At 42.2% G+C, this 19675-nt stretch overlaps 1 protein-coding gene across 3 annotated transcripts in view; it reads left to right on the forward strand.

Moving 5' to 3' along the window:
* The window catches only part of ABCC3 (ATP binding cassette subfamily C member 3), a 49682-nt gene that overhangs the window by 28980 nt on the left and 1027 nt on the right, over positions 1 to 19675 (forward strand). For 2 of the 3 annotated variants that reach the window (XM_030506558.1, XM_030506559.1), the window contains 20 exons: positions 172 to 264; positions 1560 to 1763; positions 2952 to 3098; positions 3500 to 3587; positions 4598 to 4664; positions 6307 to 6433; positions 6781 to 6957; positions 7799 to 7966; positions 8689 to 8872; positions 9749 to 9857; positions 10508 to 10661; positions 11975 to 12182; positions 12731 to 13041; positions 14111 to 14310; positions 14407 to 14533; positions 15287 to 15388; positions 16385 to 16531; positions 17803 to 17961; positions 18324 to 18490; positions 19399 to 19593. In XM_030506558.1, the coding sequence (XP_030362418.1) occupies positions 172 to 264; positions 1560 to 1763; positions 2952 to 3098; positions 3500 to 3587; positions 4598 to 4664; positions 6307 to 6433; positions 6781 to 6957; positions 7799 to 7966; positions 8689 to 8872; positions 9749 to 9857; positions 10508 to 10661; positions 11975 to 12182; positions 12731 to 13041; positions 14111 to 14310; positions 14407 to 14533; positions 15287 to 15388; positions 16385 to 16531; positions 17803 to 17961; positions 18324 to 18490; positions 19399 to 19593 (3134 nt within the window). Of the gene's footprint in view, positions 1 to 171; positions 265 to 1559; positions 1764 to 2951; positions 3099 to 3499; positions 3588 to 4597; positions 4665 to 6290; positions 6434 to 6780; positions 6958 to 7798; positions 7967 to 8688; positions 8873 to 9748; positions 9858 to 10507; positions 10662 to 11974; positions 12183 to 12730; positions 13042 to 14110; positions 14311 to 14406; positions 14534 to 15286; positions 15389 to 16384; positions 16532 to 17802; positions 17962 to 18323; positions 18491 to 19398; positions 19594 to 19675 lie in introns of those variants that run through there. The other variant, XM_030506560.1, reaches the window with a different exon arrangement.

The raw sequence follows: 19675 nt of genomic DNA on the forward strand, positions 1-19675 counted from the left end.
CTTCTCCTCATAATTGTTCTGTGGAATCAGAACACTTCACTGGGAGGAGTTCAACTTGTCTATGTAAAACACTGATTTCTGTTTCTGTAACCTGCTGTTGTTTTCATGTTCACCATAGGGAACAGCAGCACTTGTGTATAACAACAACTTACCTTTTTTGTTTCAATCAAGACTTTAGGGCCTTCTGTGCTGGCAGGAGTTGCTGTGATGGTTTTACTTATCCCATTTAACGCTGCAATAGCAATGAAAACCAGAGCATTCCAGGTAAGGTACCAGCAGAGAAGGTGATGTTACCTGAATTGGCAGCTGTGCTATGAGAAATTAAGGCATCAATGGTTGTCTTGGCCATTAATGAGCTGCCATTTGCACCAGTTTACTTATGAGTAAGATCTTACTAATATGTTTAATAACTGTATCTTCTCAGATAGGTTTTCCATAGTGAATTAAATGCTGTTTAAGGGAAAGGTGTGGCATTGAGTCAGTGGCTCTTCGTATTGCTGGAGCAGCTTCTGGGATTAGCAAATTTCTTTGTCTCCATATCCCTTTGCCTGGTAGCTCCTTCTAGGAGTGTCTACAGAAAAGGGAAGTAAATGCTGTTCTTTAAGCTGTAAATGACTGTTTTCAGAGATGGGAACTGGAACCTGGCAGCTTGGGTTTTATGCTAATAGCCAGTGTTGATTTTATCACTGCTACTGATCTGGGATAAATTTGAATTAGTGTCTTAAGGTAAAAGGATCTTTTATTCCTTTCTTTGTAGTCTCTAGTCAAGGAAGGCTGAAAAAACCGATATAATAGTGCCCTCTGGCTTTGTGCTAGAAAAAACTAGTAAGTGGCTTGTGCTGTGCAACCTATCAGTGACATTTGTTAAATCTTCTTCTGTTAATGTAAAAAAGGTAAGAGTTGGAAAACGAATATGAATTATGACATTTAAGCACAGCCTTAGTAACAAAGTGGTATTATTACATGCCTTAAAGAGACATCCAGGCATCCCATTAAATCTCTTCGGTGCTGTCATGTTAGTATTAACATTCTTTTTCTCCCTTGCCCATTATAAGATGCTCAGAGCTGCTTAACTTGTTGTGTATGTGTGTGAATGCAGTTTTTCGTTCTGTCTGTACAGCTGAGCAGGGATTTTTTATTTTGTTTAAATAACTGAATGAAGCACCATATTCTAATGTATATGGAAGATAAATAAACTAGGAGTGACCACAATTGTCAAGGGATGCCCCAAGAAATGCAACTATGCATATCAGGAAAAAAGAAGCTGAAGAAATCAAAGGAAGAAGCAGGGTAGTAGTTTTGTGCCTGAATCTTTCTTTAAGGTGGTTTTGAAAGTGTAACAGTGAAGATGAGGGGAAAGCTTTTGTACCCTGGTTTCTGATTTCTTTGGAGATATAGACTTGCACAGTAATACTGAGCAAGTCCATCTGTCTTCAGTTATCTTGTGCATCCTCTTTAGAAATAGCCCAAGGACCACCACAGCTGTGAGACAACATGTGGAAAACTCTCTTATAGTCATTCCTGTGACTCTCTGTCTTCTGTGTTTACTGATAACCTAGGTGGAACAAATGCGATATAAAGACTCCCGCATTAAGTTAATGAATGAGATTCTGGGTGGCATAAAAGTGCTGAAGCTCTATGCTTGGGAGCCATCGTTCTCAGAAAAGGTGTTGGAGATACGAAAGAATGAGCTGCGAGTTCTCAAAAAATCTGCCTACCTCAATTCTTTGTCCTCCTTTGCATGGATCAGTGCACCATTCCTGGTAAATGGAATTTACATGGACAAGTACATCCTTGAAGGATAAGTGTGCAAGAAGTTTCTGCTTGCTAAATGTACATAGGAATAAAATGCAAATACTCTTAAAAAAAAATACATATTCACATGCTTTGAAGCAGAGTTCCCTGTTCTCTAGAGCCTGTTTGTTAATCGGTATTAAAGTATTTCTTGATAAAGCCTGCCAGTGGAAGCTGGGAATAGCTGTCTCTGGAGAATTTCCAACCACTTCAAAATACTTCCCATAACAAATTGAAAGTAGAATTTGAAAGCTTAGACATATCTGTGAATAGCCAAAATAGCAAAAAGAAATGAATTGAGTCAGTCAGGACAATGTCTGTCTTTAGCCCTCACTTCTACCTTTTGTGTTACAGTGATCTGCTTGTTTTAGTGGTAAAGGGAGTTGCTGAATTATTCGACAACCGAAAACCAACAAGCCTAAATGATACATTGCCAATTCTGAAATGCTTTTTCCTCAGTTCTTCTCTTTCCCTCTATTTTCTACTTCATTGCACTGTGATCCCTTTTCCAGAAAGGGTTTTGGTGAACAAAAGCATTCAGATAAGTGCTTTGTCAAAAATATTCCGAGTTCTCAAGATTGAAGGCCCAACCCTGCAGAAATATTCTTAGTGGCTTCAAGATCCTGCCTCTTTCATGTTTCCTTAAATGAGCTTCCTAAAAAACACATCCCTGTTCCTGCTGACCATTAGTTTACTGCATAGGATGGTCCCTTCTCAGTGGATGGTCCCTGTCACATAGTAAACCAGCAAAAAACTTGGATTTTACTCCCTTTCCTATTGATCAGCAAGTTTTGTTTGCTTAGCCTGCAGTTAACAATGGGAAAATTGGGTTGGGTGAGGTTGGAAATGCAGCCAAACCACAGCCAGATAATAGCTTCTCATTTGTATTTACCCAAGTTGTGTAGTTCACCTCTTCCTACTTCAACTGAATGTAGCCATTAGTAATTGAAAGCTATTTTATTCTGTGTGCCCTTTTTTTATATCGACTCGTTCATGTGCCTTGTCATTCTTCAAGCATGTTGAAAAGGTCAGAAAGGGAGAATTTGCCTGATTTTGTTGTTGATACTTTTATTGCAGAGATGTCTATCAGGCTTGACTGCTTTTGAAAATGTCAAAATATTACACATCTCACAGTAAACTCATTTTCTGGCTTTCAGGTAGCATTGACAACATTTGCTGTGTATGTCTCGGTGGATGAGAAGAATATCCTGGATGCAGAAAAGGCTTTTGTCTCCCTTTCCTTATTTAATATCTTAAAGTTTCCCCTCAGTATGCTTCCACAAGTCATTAGCTACATTGTGCAGGTAAGGAGGGTCTGGTGCAGAAGTTGTTTTGAACAACTTGAACAAAAAGAACCTCAGATGTCCCTGGTTTCTGGCATGCAGAGATCCCTTGCATCTGCTTGTTAGCTGGTTTTCTTTCTAATACCCTTTCTCTACTGCTGCCCTGTATTGGAAAGCCTGACTCCTGAGTAAGCTTGCCTGTGTGAATTTTGCTTTGCTCAGATAAACTCAGCTTGGGCTGAGAAATTTCAGTTTAAAAGCTTGAATTTCACCATCAGATTGATTGCAGGGAAAGAATGAGTCACTGCTGAGGAAGCCCATGGGTGAAAGCTTAAGCCATTCTGCATGCTTTCTTTGTCAGTAGTAAGAGCATTAAGTCCCCATGAAAAGAATGATAAAATAATGTCACTCTCTTTTCTTAGACAAGTGTTTCCCTAAAGAGAATTCAGCAGTTCCTGAGTCATGATGAACTTGATCCGAATTCTGTGGAAACAAAAGTGATTGCACCAGGTAAAGACATGAGTATTTCTCTAAACTATGCTAACAAAAAAACCCCCATATTGTATTTGTTTTGAGCTGGCTGAGTTCTCAAAAAAGGCAAAAAGAAAACAACAATAGTAATCTTGGTTTTAATGAAAAGAAATGGCTGCTTTGAGAAGTACGTGTGTTTTGTTCAGGCTATGTGGAAATTACAGAAGTTGCTGGCTATTTTTGAGCTTTGAGTTAAGTTATTGGGCCTGAGTTTGTACCTGCAATGTATTGGATGCTAACAGCGCTGAATAGTGAAGTGCATCCACTGACTAGGGACAGCAAGACCTGTTCAAACCTTTTCACTCTGCTCAGGATCATTGTGAACAGCTTTGATTTCTTCTGTTGGAAACAGTATCCCAAAACAAATGAGTAAATGAGGTGGTCTCAAAAAGATGTTTTCTCATGTAGTACACTTTGCTGATACTGTGGTTTGAAACTCCTCTTGTGTGATGCCATAGACAGAGAAGAAGGAGGGATGGTTGTGTGGCTGTCATGCAGCTACTGTGCTACACCACCCCACCAGGAGGTAACGAAAGCCTGCAGATCTGTAACTTGTTACTGTGACAGGAAGAAAGCTGCTCAGAGGGAAATTTAATCGGATACATTAAAGCCAACAGCATGCAGTGGTCTCCTACCAACTTGAAAGGGGTTTCTTGAGTAAAGTTGTGCTAACAGTTGGACGGGGATTCTGAGCAGCAAATGTTGGGACCAGCATCACCAGGGCAGGGTGAAAAGGACAGATTTTCAGCTCCATAGGCCTGTAAGCTCCCAGTCTATAGCTTAAACTGCAGTCAGTTATTTTCACTTTGAAGAAGCCTGTCTTGTGACCCACAGTCATGAGACTGTGCTTCCCATGCCAGTAGAAAAGGGAACTACAGTGCACGTGAAACACCCAGAAATAAAAATTCTTCTGTCTGCTGATCTCTCAGCCATCCTGTTCCATGTAATACATTTCCTGCCTTCTCTATTGTTGTGTTTTTGTCATACAGGCAATGCCATCAGTGTAGCAAACGCATCATTCAGCTGGGGAAAGGAGCTTAAGCCATCTCTGAAAGAGTAAGATACTTTTATGCAATTGCAATACATCTACCTGCTTCCCGGTTTCTAGCTCGTGGGAGGTCTCTTTGAAAGATGCGTGGTAATATCTGCAGCTTGCTTCTGGAAAAGGTTGTTTCCACACATCACATAGGTGCCTCTCTTTTGCCTTTGAAACACTGAGCTAATCCTCATGCTATTTAGGCTTTACAGAACTGTAAGGCTTTAACTCCACAGCGATAGCATTAAATAGTTACCTGTTAAAGGACAGAAAGGCTGCATAAATTTCTTAAATAGACATTTTTTTGAACTGAAGTGTTGGACAAATCAAATTCATCTAATGAATTACGGGGACAATTGAGATGTCTGGGTTTGGACTTGGGTGTACCAACAGTGGTCTGTTCTTCTAAGCATCTTGTGACAGACTCATCCCTGTGGCTGTAGACGGGCCATTTCCAGGGGTGCACATATTGCTCATTTGCCAATTTGAATGAATAAAACCAAACAAAATGCCTGGAAGCATGTACTTCCTTATGTTGTGTTTTGTTGTCAGATTAAAATCACAGAAACCTGGTAAGTATTGTTAGAATTCTCAATCCAAGGAGCTCGTGCTGCTGTGCTGAGTGTATTATGTCAACAGGTTGTATATACATGGATAACCTGCAAGCAAGATGCTTAGAGTTCAAAAGAGCCAGTTTTGTTCAGGCAACCAGATCTGCAGTTTACTTCAGTGTTCTGGGGTTTATATCAGAAAGAACTGTGTGTCTTCAGCTTAAATTGTCAGCCATCTGGGCCTAAAAGTTATCTGGTGACTTCCTAAAGTGGCAGTAAGGGAAAACTCAGCTAGAGGAAAAGAATATGCAAAAATTAAAAATTGTAGTGATTTTGAGGCTTTCTGCTTTGAATTTTTCTTTAAACAAACAAGCAAATGGACAAACAGAAACCCTCTTTCAGTGTTAAAAACATCAACTAACCGCTTGGTAAGAATCTGCGTAAGAATTAGAGCCCTAGTCCTGCATCACAAACACAAGTTTGTCTTGATCTCATTAGTGAAAGGCATTTTGATGGCAAAGAGACTGTGTCCATCAGGCATTTCTGTATCAGTTCACCTTCAAAACCAGGACCTAAAGCAGGACCTTTAAGAACATAGTGGGGAAAACAATAAAGGATTTTAATGGGGAAAGTTTTGGTTTTCTTGTGTTGTTGTGAACCCTGTTTACTAGCACTGGAAATAGGGGTACTAAATAGGGTACTAAAAGGATTTGAACATTTTTAGATGGGAAGCATTCACCCACTACTTTCATACAATTGGTCTTGGTTTTAAAATCAAAACACAAAAGACTTTTGGAAGATGTCTGCTATCAAAATGTTTATTAACCCTGTCTGACTTGCTGATGGACTGATGTGACACAGCAAAGGGGCTTGCTATCAATCCTACCTCTTTAACAACCAACAGGATAGGTTAATGCTGGGTTTCTATTTATCCCTACAGTTCTGGTTACAGTTGATTGTACACAAGAAAAGGAGAAGACCAGTGACCAAGCTATGCTTGCTATATCCAGTCAGGCTGATTTGTCACCGCGTATTTCAGCCCTGGTTTAAAGACCCGTAATGTCTTTAGTAAACTAATGTTTAATTAATTTCCAGCCTGTTTCCTCCACAGTATAAATCTGTTGGTCCCCACTGGTGCTTTGGTTGCCGTTGTTGGCCATGTTGGCTGTGGGAAGTCTTCTCTGATGTCTGCTCTCCTGGGTGAAATGGAAAAGCTGGAAGGAGAAGTGGCTGTCAAGGTTGGTATTGATTATGATGCCGTTTAATGATGGTATGGAAATGTGCTGCTTATGCCTGCCATTGCTTATAATGCACATCAGGCTGGAGAGGGAATTCTCCTTGCTCCTGTGGCAGCTTGTCTGCGTGTTTATTTGGTCTTTGGCCACACCTGTTCAGTTGTGTTTTATGTGGAATAACTTCCCTGATTCTATCAACTGTACATTTAAAATTAGTACACATATATGTATGATGTGAATGTATATCAAACAGGAGCTATATGTATGTGCTGCAGACCTTAGTCAGAGTTATAAGCGTGAATTGCTGCTTGTTACAAGCCAAAGGTTTCCTTTCTTCCTCCTTTTTGTAGGGTTCTGTTGCTTATGTGCCTCAACAAGCCTGGATCCAGAATGCCACACTGAAAGACAACATTTTGTTTGGCCAAGCTCCTAATGAACAAAAGTACCAAAATGTCCTGGAGGCCTGTGCTTTAAAAACTGACCTGGAAGTGCTGCCAGGAGGAGACCAGACTGAGATAGGAGAGAAGGTAACTTATTTTAATAGGTAATTTTAAGTCAGACCTGCTTGGCGATTCCTGTTCTAGCTTAAGGGAGAATCAAGTCAGCACGTGATTTTGTTTGATCTTTACAGTGGCATCCGTGCTACAATCAACACTGAAACATGCAGAGCAGTTTTGTGCAAGGCAGTTGGACTTAAACTTGTTCCTAACTTTAAGCGTGTGTTCATGCTGTGATGCATAATTGCACATCTAGTCCTGGAAGATTAGAGCATCATCCGTTTGTTGTCCAATTGTAAAGGTGCATCTGTCCAGAATACGTTAAAGCTCTTCCTTTTCCTATAGAGATAAAAAGGGAGGCAACACATGGCGTGCTTCAAGTGAAAAAGTGATATGATCATCTCTTAACACCTCATTTTAATGAGAAACTTTTACATCTGTGATACCAACAGAGATTATTTCCTTTTCATAGACCACTAAATTCGAGATAGATTCCAGGAAATGGGGTGGATATGTGGATTTGTGTGTAAGATGAGAGATGTGGAAGATGTTCCAGGTGCTTCAGCCCTGCTTTGAATGTTTGCATTTTACATCCTGGTTGATGGTTTTCCTTTTTATAGTTCTGTGTTTGAACCGCTCCCTTTAGGAGCTTATTAAGCAAGAGGCTTATTCTATCTCCAGATTGCTGGGTGAGTGGAAGTTTGGCAGTGAACAAACAGATTTAGAGGCGTTCTGTTCCCATCTCTGGCTCTGAGTGGGTTATTCTCTTCAGCGTCTTATGTTTCGATTTAGCATCCGAGTGTTTGCCTGGGTGAGAGCCATGAAAAGTCATAGCTGCTGTTGTGTGATGTGTTTTGTTCTCTCCCTCCAGGGCATCAACCTCTCAGGTGGCCAGAGGCAGCGAGTGAGCCTGGCTCGTGCAGTGTACAGCAACTCTGACATTTACCTCTTAGATGATCCTCTTTCTGCCGTGGACTCGCATGTTGCAAGGCACATCTTTGACAAAGTTATTGGTCCAGATGGGGTACTTAAAGGAAAAGTAAGCTGGTGTTTAGATCCTCTTCAAAACGTGCACAAATGCTGATGGGTAACAGGAAAGCTTTTTCACCACTAAGGCTGGAAGTGCCAAATCATTCCTGTGTTCCATTGGCAATGTGGAAACCTTTTCCCCACATCACAGACTGCAGTCAGCTGCTGTTTAGGCATGCCCAGAAGTGATGTGATCTAGTCAGAACGTGTAGAGGCAGAAACTTGGTCTGTCTTTTAAGATCCCTACTGTGAGATCTCCAAAAACAAGGCATTTGCAGAAACTTGTAAAGGTTGTCAGCATAGTATTGCTTGTTGGTACTTGGAGGCAGTGCAGAGGAAGTTGTAACAGCTTACTGGTTTTACAGAGGTCTTTGGCAGTATGCAATCAAGTTTCAGGCTCTTTGCTTCCCCTTTACTCCTGTTATGATCTTCTCACTCTATCTCGGAGCTCGAAAGGGAAGGGCTGCAAAGAAAATCAGCATAAGGGAGAGGGGAAATGACAATTTAGTTGGTTTACTTCCCCCTGTGGTGATATCATCAAGCAGTAGGAAGCACAATGAGTTCATGTACATATTTCCAAGCTAATTTGACTAGAAAGAACAGTTTATTTCCCCTTGACACAATAACTCACTCCCTGTCCCAGAGATGTCTTAGTATTTGGCTTGCTGAGTAGTGTTAGTCCCCACAGTGACAGTTGAGAGATGTGGGCTTTTTCTCTTTTTCCCTCTACAGACCCGAATTCTGGTGACCCATGGCATCAGCTTCCTGCCCCAGGTGGACCATATAGTTGTTCTGGGAGATGGCAAAATCTCCGAAATGGGATCTTACCAAGACCTTCTGAAACAGAACAAGGCCTTTGCAGAGTTCCTGCGGAATTATGCACTTGATGAAGACATCAGAGAGGACGAACCAACAGGTATAGAGTTGCTTTTTCTTAAAACATGTCTTTTTCTGTCAACCACAATATAGCTCTTTCTCTGTATAAAGGGTCCCCTGCTTCTCCATGACAGCCTGGCATTTGCCTTTCTGCACTACTATGAAAATCATTGTCTATGGCCAGGTCTGTATTATTGATAAATGTTTCCACAAATTTCTTTAAAAGCATTTCAAACCACATGAAATCTTGAAAGTTGGCAATTTATTTTGCAATTGACAAAGTCAAGCTCAGCAGGAAAATGGAGTAGCCAAGAACAAACTGTACTTGCTATCAAAGGGGCTACCCAGAATCTGGTATTTTTCCTTTATATGTTGTTGTTGGTTTTCATATAGCAAAGTTCAAATGACATTTTAATCTTGGTTGGTTTTCGGTTTGGTTTGATTCTGATAAAATAACAGAAGACTAAAGCATCGCAGTAAATGTTTCGTCTGTGTGAGAGTGTTCCCATGCTCTTTGATTGCAGCAGTGCTCCAGACAGGCAGAGAGAGATATGTATGGTATCTTGTAGCAACAGCAAAGGCTTGCAGTAGTTCCTGCATGACTCCTCCATCCCAAAATCATGCCTACAGCATGTCCTATTAGTGAATTTAGCTAGAACCAACTGTAACACTATTGCTTAAGGTTTCTGATGCACTAAAGGAACATGATGTAAATTCATTTGGCAGCAGCCAACCTGCCTCACAAGATCTTTACAATTCATTAGGAGAAGTGATGTAAGCAAAGCTATGGACGAGTTTATGCACTATGATTTTCCTGCTGTGCTATTGTTTTTCATGACTCTTGCTTTGCATAGCCACTTTTCTCTGTGCTTTCTGCTTTATTCAGCAGAAGCTGAGGTGTGATCTTGTTTTGCAGTGCTGGAGGAGGAGGAGGAAGTCCTGCTAGCTGAAGACACCCTCAGCATCCACACTGATCTGGCAGATAACGAACCAGTGACAAATGAGGCCCGCAAACAGTTTCTTAGGTAAACATGAGGTTCATGTGCTTATCTCTGGGGTGAAAACACATCTGAAAGATGTTATTCACATGTGGCTTCTCAGTGGGGGCTTTAGTTTCCTCTTATAAATAAATTGGTTTGGTGTCCTTTTGAAAATAAATGTGAAAGAACATGCAAAGAAGATCAAACATCTATTTCTACAGTCCAGTTCCTTAAAGCAACTCTGGTTCTTGGGGAACACCACTGCATGTATTTACCCACGCAACAATTAATTGCTACGAGTTGCGTGATAAATAAACCCTTTGCATTGCATCTTTCCATTGGGAATCTTGGAAATCTTGGTAAGTGTTTATAACCATACCACGTCAACAGCTACTGTTGATGTTCAAACAGAGAAGCTCATGGATTAGCTTTGAAATGTCTGTCTGTCTTGTGGTGGAGCCTCTAAAGGCCTTTATTAAAGAGCCCAGGCCCTGCCATGGCCTTTGTTGGGTACCATATTTCTGGCATCACTGAACATTCAGAGGGGTGGTACAAGCACCTATGGCTGTGAATGAGGCTGGCATGGGAACTCAGCAGAAAAGCTGAGAATAAGTCCAATCTGCTGCATCCCAGTCCTGATGTAGCTCTGCCAAAATATGCCCTTTTTCTCCTAATGACTCTTTCGTTTCAACTAGGCAACTTAGTGTCATATCTTCTGAGGGAGGAGAATGTCCCAACAAGATGTCAACGAAACGAAGAGTCTGTGAAAAGAAGCCAGCAGAGTCTCCTCTGCCAAGAAGAAACCCAAACGAGAAACTTATTCAGGCTGAAACTGCTGAAACGGGAACGGTATGGTTTGATTCCCCGCTCCCTTCTTCTGCATTCTTTTCTGTTTTATTTCTACATTTGCTCCAGTTCTGTCAAATGTATTGTATAAATCACGGCTGCAGGCTTTAGGCATTAATCTGGTGGCCACAGATCATTAAAATTTGGGATTTTGGCAGAGGTTTCTGCACCTGGCAAGGGCTATGTACTTAGGGAAAAGGGAAAAAATCACTTCCAGCTCCTGCCACAGTCGCTTGATCCCGTGTCTCTGTGCTCTGTCAGCCCTGCCTTTGTGCTGCAGAGCTTGCAGCACTGTTGGTTTTAAACCCGTTTGGCTGCTGTTGCGTCCAGCTGCAGCACAGGCTGTTTGATGAACCGCAGCAGTGGGTTATAGGAGCCAGCTGCCTGCTGCGTGCCAGCGGGTCTGTTCTGCCTGAAGGATACCTGCCACCCCATCTTTGAGAGCATTTAATAGGTACAAAAGAGGCTGTACTTTTCCTGAGCAGGGCCAGGGAGTGAAATGGGAACAGGGAAAAAGAGAAAAGAAATTAAAAAAAGAGAAGATGAGAATACCAAAGTCAAAGGAAGAGCAGGAGGTTTGGTGAAAGCAAGCCCCTTCCCTCCGCTTCAGAAGGCTCAGTGTGTCCTGTTTAGTCCGATGTACGTGGTCCATGGCACAGACATCTAATTAACTGTTTCTGTGGATTGTTTTACTTTCAACGTCCCTAATCAACAACACTTGTTCTTTTAATTATTCCTTCTTATGTTTTTTTTATAAAGACTTAGTTTTGTCCAGAGCCTCACTCTCCTTTTGCTTCTCTGCCTTTTTGCACTACCTTAGAGACAGCATCTTTACTTTTTGCCAGCAGCATCATCTGTTTATGTTCCTATTCGGGTACACCAGCATTTGGTACCTCCGTTAAGCTGCTGTAAAGACACCTGAATGGAGGCATATTCAGCACTTTTCTTTAAATAGGCCACTTAAAATAGTCTTGAGCTCGATAGCCTGCCAAGTTGCTGCTTTTGCCTGAAAAATTTGGCTCCTGTTCTTGTTACATCTTTTCTTACTTTTTTTCACAGTCTGAAATACTAGACCCCCACAAAACTAATAAAATACCTCAAAATGGAGAAAAGGAGGATTTCAGAGACATTTCTGACTTGTTTTCAGTGTCATTGCCCTGACATGGAGCTCAGATGGGTGGACTGTTCCCTGGGGTTAGGGCTTAGGGCAGTTTCGAATTTAGCAGTTCCTCTGATGAAGAATTTGTGTCTTTTATACTGTCTAAACTCCTGATTGCGTAAGTTGTACAAACCAGTTGTGGTGTGTGATTTTGCAGGTAAAGCTAACAGTGTTCTGGCAATACATGAAGGCTGTCGGCCCTGTCATTTGTTTCGTGATATGTTTCCTATATTGCTGTCAAAATGCTGCTGCCATTGGGGCCAATGTGTGGCTCAGTGACTGGACCAATGAGCCTGTGATAAATGGGACTCAGCACAACACAGCCATGCGAATTGGAGTCTATGCTGCCTTGGGCCTCTTGCAAGGTGAGACCAGATGAAATCATGATGTCTCAATGTTTAGGAAAGAGGAATTAGGTGGGAAAGCCATGGCACCAGTTGCTATGGCCCAAAATTGCCCCCAGATCCTAAACTCAGGAAGGGAAGTAATGTAACCTGGACCTACATGTCTGAGCTCAGCCCAACACTTCTGATTCTGTTGTGAAGCTTTGGAGGGGGTGACATGGAAGCTTGAGAGAGGTAAGCTGGAGAGAAAACATGCAAATATAAGTGCAAAAGAGACTGAAGGGTTGAGGTGAAGTTGTAGCATTCATGGAGGCTTGCGGAAAGCAGAGGGAAGATGGTTGTGTTTCTGTCTTACGTGGACAGCATGGTGAAATCCTAAAGGACATGTTCCTGTGCCTTAGGCAGCAGTGACTGCAATGCTGGAGTGCTAATGTGCATGGTAAGAGAAGGGTGGGCAGGGAATATAGTCAAGCAAAACAAGCTTCTAGCACAGCAAACTGCTGCAAGTCAGAGCTGTGAACTGGGAACATCATGTTCACTGGTTAACACGTCTCCTCTTCACCTGTTAGGCCTCATAGTACTCATCACCTCCTTCACCCTGGCCATGGGAGGCATTAAGGCAGCCCGGTCCCTCCATGCTGCCCTGCTGGAGAACAAATTTCACACCCCACAGTCCTTCTATGACACCACTCCCACTGGCCGGATCATCAACCGCTTCTCAAAGGACATCTATGTGATTGATGAAGTGATCCCACCAAGCATCCTGATGTTCCTCGGAACGTTCTTCACCTCTTTGTCCACGATGATTGTAATCATAGCAAGTACTCCGCTCTTCGCTGTGGTTATAGTTCCACTTGCAATTGTGTACTTCTTCGTTCAGGTAACTGGAAAAATATCTGACTACCATTGCAATGACTCTTACTCCATTGATCGTGTTTCTTTTTAGGAACAAACAACATGAATTTGAGGGGAAATTGAAATATCTGCAGTAACTATATGTGTTATATGTGTAAACAGAACATTATTCTCTCAGAAAAAGAAATGTCCTGTGAGATGTGGCCATGAAATAAATAGGCATAACTCTTTTTTGCTTTTAAGTAATAACAAGTAAGCCTACTGCTAGAGGTAGAGCTGTAGTGCACTTCAATATATTGAAGTGTGTATGTATTTGCCATACTGACAAGTGCTTAAGGTGGTGAGGAGTTACAGTGTTGAAAGTAGAAGGCATCAATTTTATTGATTTCTGAGCAAAAATTAAGCTTATTTTCTAGAGTGTAAATAGAGACCTGATAATGGAGGTGCAGATTTGTGCTGCATCGTCTTGAAAAATGAGGCTTTTACAAATGGATTCATTATTTTAGGCTATATTAACTAAATTGAAAGGGACATAAAGAAATTCTACTTACAGTCTATAGAAATTGCATTTACCAAATGCTCTGCTGTGAAATGGGGCCAAGATAACTTTCTTGAAATTCTTTTAATTATAGAGAATATTTTTGGGGGGTGAAGTGCATCAGTAGCAATCTCCTTTAAATCATAGAATCACAGAATAGTTAAGGTTGGAAAGGACCTTAAGATCATCCAGTTCCAACTCCCTGCCATGGGCAGGGACACCTCACACTAGACCATGTCACCCAAGGCTCTGTCCAGGCTGGCCTTGAACACTGCCAGGGATGGAGCATCCACCACTTCTTTGGGCAACCCATTCCAGTGCTTCACCACCCTCACAGTAAAGAACTTCTTCCATATATCTATCCTGAATTTCCCCTGTTTAAGTTTGAACCTGTTATCCCTTGTCCCATTGCTACAGTCCCTGATGAAGAGTCCCTCTCTAGCATCCTTGTAGGCCTCCTCCAGATATTGGAAATCCTTAACCTAACAAATGCTTCACTGTTTATTAAAACAGAAAGTATTTCACGTTTCCTTCCATTTTCTCCCCAAAATGGCAGCGGTTCTATGTAGCTACCTCCCGCCAGCTGAAGCGCCTGGAGTCCGTGAGCAGATCTCCCATCTACTCCCACTTCTCAGAAACAGTATCAGGGACCAGTGTCATCAGAGCCTATGGCAGAGTGAAGTCCTTCATAGACATCAGTGACCAGAAGATAGATGAAAACCAGAAGAGTCACTATCCTGGCATAGTGTCAAACAGGTAAAAAGGCATATAACGTCTTGTTTCCACTTAGATCATCCCGTAGCTGGTCCAAGCAACCATTTACCACTCTGCTTATGTCTGCCTTTCTCCCAGGTGGCTGGGCATTCGAGTTGAATTTGTGGGGAACTGTATTGTCCTTTTTGCTGCCCTTTTCGCTGTGATTGGTAAAAACAGCCTGAATCCTGGCTTGGTAGGACTTTCAGTATCATACGCGTTACAGGTATGTGTCATAGCATTCTATTTGTTGATGGGATTGCATTGTTGTAGATGGTATGGATATATTGCCAATCATTTAAATGCTTGTTAAAGCTGAAGTTAATAAAATCATAAAATGATAAATCATAAAAATGAGTCATGGGAGATCTGGAAACAGTAGGGGCTTACACTGAATGCTGACAGACCAATAGCAAGCTCACATGCAATAGGACTTCAGGGCACTTTGGGAGCATCAAGGTTGTGCTGCACCTTAGTGTCCCCAGCAGCAGCATGCAGGAAGCTCAGGAAGTGTGAGGTGCACCCACCAAGAACAGGTCATTTAAGCAGCATGGGCTTAACGTGTCCTGCATCATGCCTGCAAGGTAGCAGATTAGTGTATCCAGGTAATCACAGGCAGATCAGTAGGATTCATAAATAGGCAAGATAAACTGTGCTCACCCAAGCCGTGGGCAGTTTAGCAGATTTAATAGCCTCAATTTTCTCAAGTGAGACCCATGACTAGGGGAATGACTTCCAACCGGCTTTTTGGGGGGCCATTAGTTAAATCATCATGGGTTGCATAAGCTTCTTCATGTGAGCACCTGATTATCTGTAGACTTCTTGTCTCAGTAACTGTATTAATGTCAATGCAAAAGTAATTATTCCATTTGTAATATTAGCAGGAATCCATGTCTTAATCACAGCGTCTGGTTTTGTTGTTACTATTAAAGCTGTTGTTCCTCTGTGGGTGATACTTTTGTTCCTTGTCTTCTCCAAGGTGACCTTGTCTCTGAATTTCATGGTCCGAGCGACTTCTGAACTTGAGACTAACATTGTGGCTGTTGAAAGAATAAAAGAGTACTCAGAAACTGAAACAGAGGTCAGCTACCAAGCATCAAGCATGCTCACCATCAAGTGTGGTGAAATTTTAATGCCCACATTTACATGGTCTTTCTTTAGACTCTTGAGAGACAATTCCTGTTCTGAGAGTGTTCTCATTTAACCTGAACAAATGTCACGCTCTGAACTGTAATTTATGCTATCACAGCTCCAAATTATTACTGTGCTCAGCATCTCATTTTCTGCTACTGTGAGTGGCTATAGCACAAGAGAGATGAGTTTCACCATCAGAATATTGCTCCCATTGGGTTTGAAGTGTTTGATGCATAGTCCTACCTGCATTGATGGTGCTGTGATCCTGCTAGTGGGCAGAGCTGCAGCACAGTTATCAGGCTGTGCACATGTTTTCAGTAGTATTGCTATTTAATCAGTGTAATCAGTCCTCATCTCCCATGAGAGAACATCATATCTAGGAACACTGTACTGCCTAATCCAGGGAAAGCATCCAGTCATCTACCTTTGTTGCTAGAGTCTTTTAGAGGTGGCAGATGGAGCTATGCTGGGAAATCTGCTGCTTTCCAGACATACTGGGGTTTGTTAGATGAGAGACCAAGAATGAGGAAATGGAGGATCTCAGGAGAGCTGTAGTGTACGGTTCTGGAGATCAAGTGTTTAATCTGGAAGGTAAAAGGAGGCTAGACAAGATGTTTGGTACATGTTATAAACCAGAGCTTGAACTGGCATGAAACAGGCAGTGTTCTATTAAAGTTAATGGGAAAAATGTGAATTTATCTCCATTGAGGATTTGGCCCTATATACTCAGACTTCTTTTCCAGTAAACATCACGATAAACATCAAAATGGGTGGATGCTTCAGAACCTATGGGTTTGCCTCATTATTTTAAATGTACTTGATAATGGAGATTTGATTTGTCAGATATATTTCTAGTAACCCACAAACGTTAATGTTTGTATCTGAATTTGAATAATTTTTCCTTAAACCTTTATGAAGTATTTCTGACTTCTGTTTTCCTCAGGCTCCCTGGGCCATTGAGGGCAAGAGCCCCCCACAGGACTGGCCATCCAAGGGAGAGGTGGAGTTTGTGAATTACTCAGCGAGGTACAGGAAAGGCCTGGATCTAGTGCTGAAGGGTCTAAACCTCCAAGTGCACGGTGGAGAAAAGGTGAGTTACCAGCTGTATGTCTTCGCTAGACCTTTGCTGTGGGCCTCCAGTGGCAGCCATGGAGTAGAGGACAGGATCTCCAAGCACACTTGCCCCAGTGGTGGAGACCTGCTCAAGGTGGCATTGCAGGAGCTAGCAGTGACACCCGTGCTGTTGGTGTGGCAGCATCCTCCAGGCTGGAAGCAGTAGCACCAATTGCATGGGACTTTCTGGACTTCCCAAGTTAGGTTGACAACAGGCTACTGTACACCATGTAGGAGGCACCAGCACAAGTGGCAAAAATTCAGTGACAAGAATGCTTTTCTGAAGCAGCTGAAGTGCAGATGGGAGAAGGGATCCCAGCTTTTTCTGCTCCTCCCTGGCTTTCCCTGTGGAATTTCTGGCATGGAAGGAAATGACATTCTTTGCTTGCTTAATCAGGAAATTGTCTTTGTTCTGGGACATTCATTTCTTCATGCTTCAATTGAAAGTTCTGGGGTTTGTGTGCTGGTGACAGAGCAATTAGCATGGGAAAGTCCTCCACTTAAAGGCTGATATTAAAAGAGAATTATCCTTATACTAAGCAGACAGGATGACAACCATCTTCTGGAATGAAGATGCATGTGCTTACCATAAAGTCGGAATTGCTCTCTGAAAAGCCTTTATTTCATGTCCGTGAGTGATTGCACTCCTAATATGGGTATTTCAGCTCATCACCTAAAGTTATCTAGGATGGCTCTGGGCCTATGTACATGTTTATATGCAATAATATCCTACAAGGATGCTGGAGAGGGACTGTTCATCAGGGACTGTAGTGATATGACAAGGGATAACGGGTTCCAACTTAAACAGGTGCGGTTCGGGATAGATATGAGGAAGAAGTTCTTTACTGTGAGGGTGCTGAGGCACTGGAACAGGTTGCCCAAAGAAGTGGTAAATGCTCCATCCCTGGCAGTGTTCAAGGCCAGCCTGGACAGAGCCTTGGGCAACATGATCTAGTGTGAAGCGTCTCAGCCCATGGCAGGGAGTTGGAACTGGATGATCTTAAGGTCCTTTCCAACCCAAACCATTCTGTGGTTCTATTAATATCATTCAAATTATGGGAATGGTGATACATATATTGCAGTGTATGACATGGGGATTCTAGGGATGGGTGGTTACATTCGGTCTTAGATTCAAATATTATGTCAAGTATCTTAGAGGCATTTTGGGGGTTCGTTTGAGGTTCTTTTGTTGGATTTCATTCTCATTTTAACTATCTGCTTTGTTGTCAAACCTGCAATTTGTTGTAGATTGGAATTGTTGGTAGAACCGGAGCAGGGAAGTCCTCCATGACACTCTGTCTCTTCAGGATCCTGGAAGCTGCAAAAGGGGAGATTAAAATTGATGGTGTGAAAATTGCAGAGATTGGTCTCCATGACCTTCGATCGAGACTAACCATTATTCCTCAGGTATTGTTCCTGTGTATCACAATAAAGGAGGGATCTCTAACAGCTTAGCAAACCATAAATAATGGTTTATCCACAGAGGAAAATGCTTTGTTACACTCAGAAAATTGTTTCAGAAAAAGACTATTTATACTCTAAGTTCTCCTGTCCTGCCACTGTCTAAGCTGATGCTGGGTGATAAAACAAGATTTAGGATAAAGCATCTTTACAGTTGGAATTTGAGTTTTAAGTAATGTATTTTCAGAGTGGATGGGATTGGCAGGTGGCCTACCTGCAGTGCAATGGAGACTTCAAAGCAGTAACTCATAATATCTGTACTTATACAGCTAAAGCACTTGTCTAATGAAAGTTGGGTTTATATCCAGGATCCTGTTCTCTTTTCTGGAACATTGAGGATGAACCTGGATCCATTTAACAAGTATTCAGATGAAGAAATATGGAAAGCTCTTGAACTGTCTCATTTGAAGACGTTTGTCAGCAGTCAGCCATCCATGTTGGAGTATGAATGCTCAGAAGGTGGAGAGAATCTTAGGTAAGGAATGCTTGGGTTAGAAACACACACTGAGCATTCATTGAGCTGTAACAGTGAGTAACACTTCAGCACAGGTTTACACTGTAGTCTGAAATGATTTAGCCACCTATTCCTGTTTCAAGAAAACCACTAAGGCTCAAACATTTGCCTGCTGTTGTGCCTCTGCCGCCAATGGTCTGATTCTTCTTTGCTGCTGGGAAGGATGTCTCCCAAACCAAAATCCTGTCTTACCAGTAAAGAAATGTCAGGGGGACACGGTGTTAGAAATAGGCACTCCCTTAAACATGGCTTGGTAGGAAAGGAAATACCTTGGCAACATATATAACCGCTACGCTGAATAAGAGTCCTCTATCTAAACAGACACTTTAGCAGTGTTTATTTGCCATTATTATTTGGAAGACCCATGAAGACATGAACGAGGATGATAAAATGCCATGCTTTGATATGCTGCGTTGGCTTCTAAGGGTGTGGTGTAACCACATCATGTATGCGATGAATGTTTTTGTGGTGGCAGAAAGGACTGACAACCTCAGAATGGGTTTTTTCCTCCCTTTTTCCCCCCCTCTTCAAGCTTGCACATGCTCAGTGTTGTTACAACCGTGTGTGCTTTTGAAAACACAGGCTGAAGCACTGTAATCATTCTGTAATCAGTAGTTGTCACAGTGATCGAAAGGGGCATTTGGTGGCTCTGACAGTACTGGCACTAAGTGAACACATACACTAAATTAGCTGAGTAATGCTGATGGGTGTTAGCTCTAGGGCTGACAGACCAGGCTGGTTGCTAAATACTATTGGGTTTTGTTCCCTAACTTTACCTGGTGAGTAATCTGTTCTAGCACAAGTGATTGTGAGCAGCAGAGAGCTCAGGGCAGTGGGGCCTCTTTGTGAAACCCTGTCTCTACTTGCAGCGTTGGCCAAAGACAACTTGTCTGTCTGGCACGAGCGCTGCTCCGCAAGACGAGGATCTTGATCCTGGACGAAGCGACAGCAGCCATTGATCTCGAGACGGATGGTCTGATCCAGATGACAATTCGGACCCAGTTTGAAGACTGCACAGTGCTGACAATAGCGCACAGGCTGAACACGATTATGGATTACACAAGGTAAAAATCTCTTCATGATGCGTGGTGGGGAGGCTCACCTGTTCACTGGGTACATGAAGCAACACTTGAAAGGGTCTGGTTT

Source organism: Strigops habroptila, chromosome 14 (genome assembly GCF_004027225.2).
Source record: "Strigops habroptila isolate Jane chromosome 14, bStrHab1.2.pri, whole genome shotgun sequence".
NCBI lineage: Eukaryota > Metazoa > Chordata > Aves > Psittaciformes > Psittacidae > Strigops > Strigops habroptila.